At 56.5% G+C, this 207-nt stretch overlaps 1 protein-coding gene across 1 annotated transcript in view; it reads left to right on the forward strand.

Moving 5' to 3' along the window:
- Positions 1 to 36: 36 nt before the first annotated feature.
- LOC104498354 (P2X purinoceptor 5-like) overlaps positions 37 to 207 on the forward strand; it is a gene marked incomplete at its 5' end in the record, with an annotated part of 4,172 nt that continues 4,001 nt past the window's right edge. Inside the window, one exon of the mRNA XM_010141712.1 lies at positions 37 to 131. Within this exon, the coding sequence (XP_010140014.1) occupies positions 37 to 131 (95 nt within the window). The remainder of the gene's footprint in view (positions 132 to 207) is intronic.

Raw genomic sequence — 207 nt, forward strand, 5'->3', positions numbered from 1 at the left:
CTGTGTGACCTTTTCTGTGATGTCTGTGCTGCAGGGGTTAAGACTGGCCGTTGTTTGAAGGACAGAGACAGTGTCAGAGGCACTTGTGAGATCCTGGCCTGGTGCCCAGTGGAGAAAAGATCCAAGCCCAAGTACGTGGCCATCCCGCCCGGTTTCCAAGCTGGGGTTGCTTGGCTCGTCTGTCACTCGGGGTGGTTTTTGGGGTCC

Source organism: Buceros rhinoceros, unplaced genomic scaffold (genome assembly GCF_000710305.1).
Source record: "Buceros rhinoceros silvestris isolate BGI_N320 unplaced genomic scaffold, ASM71030v1 scaffold40398, whole genome shotgun sequence".
NCBI lineage: Eukaryota > Metazoa > Chordata > Aves > Bucerotiformes > Bucerotidae > Buceros > Buceros rhinoceros.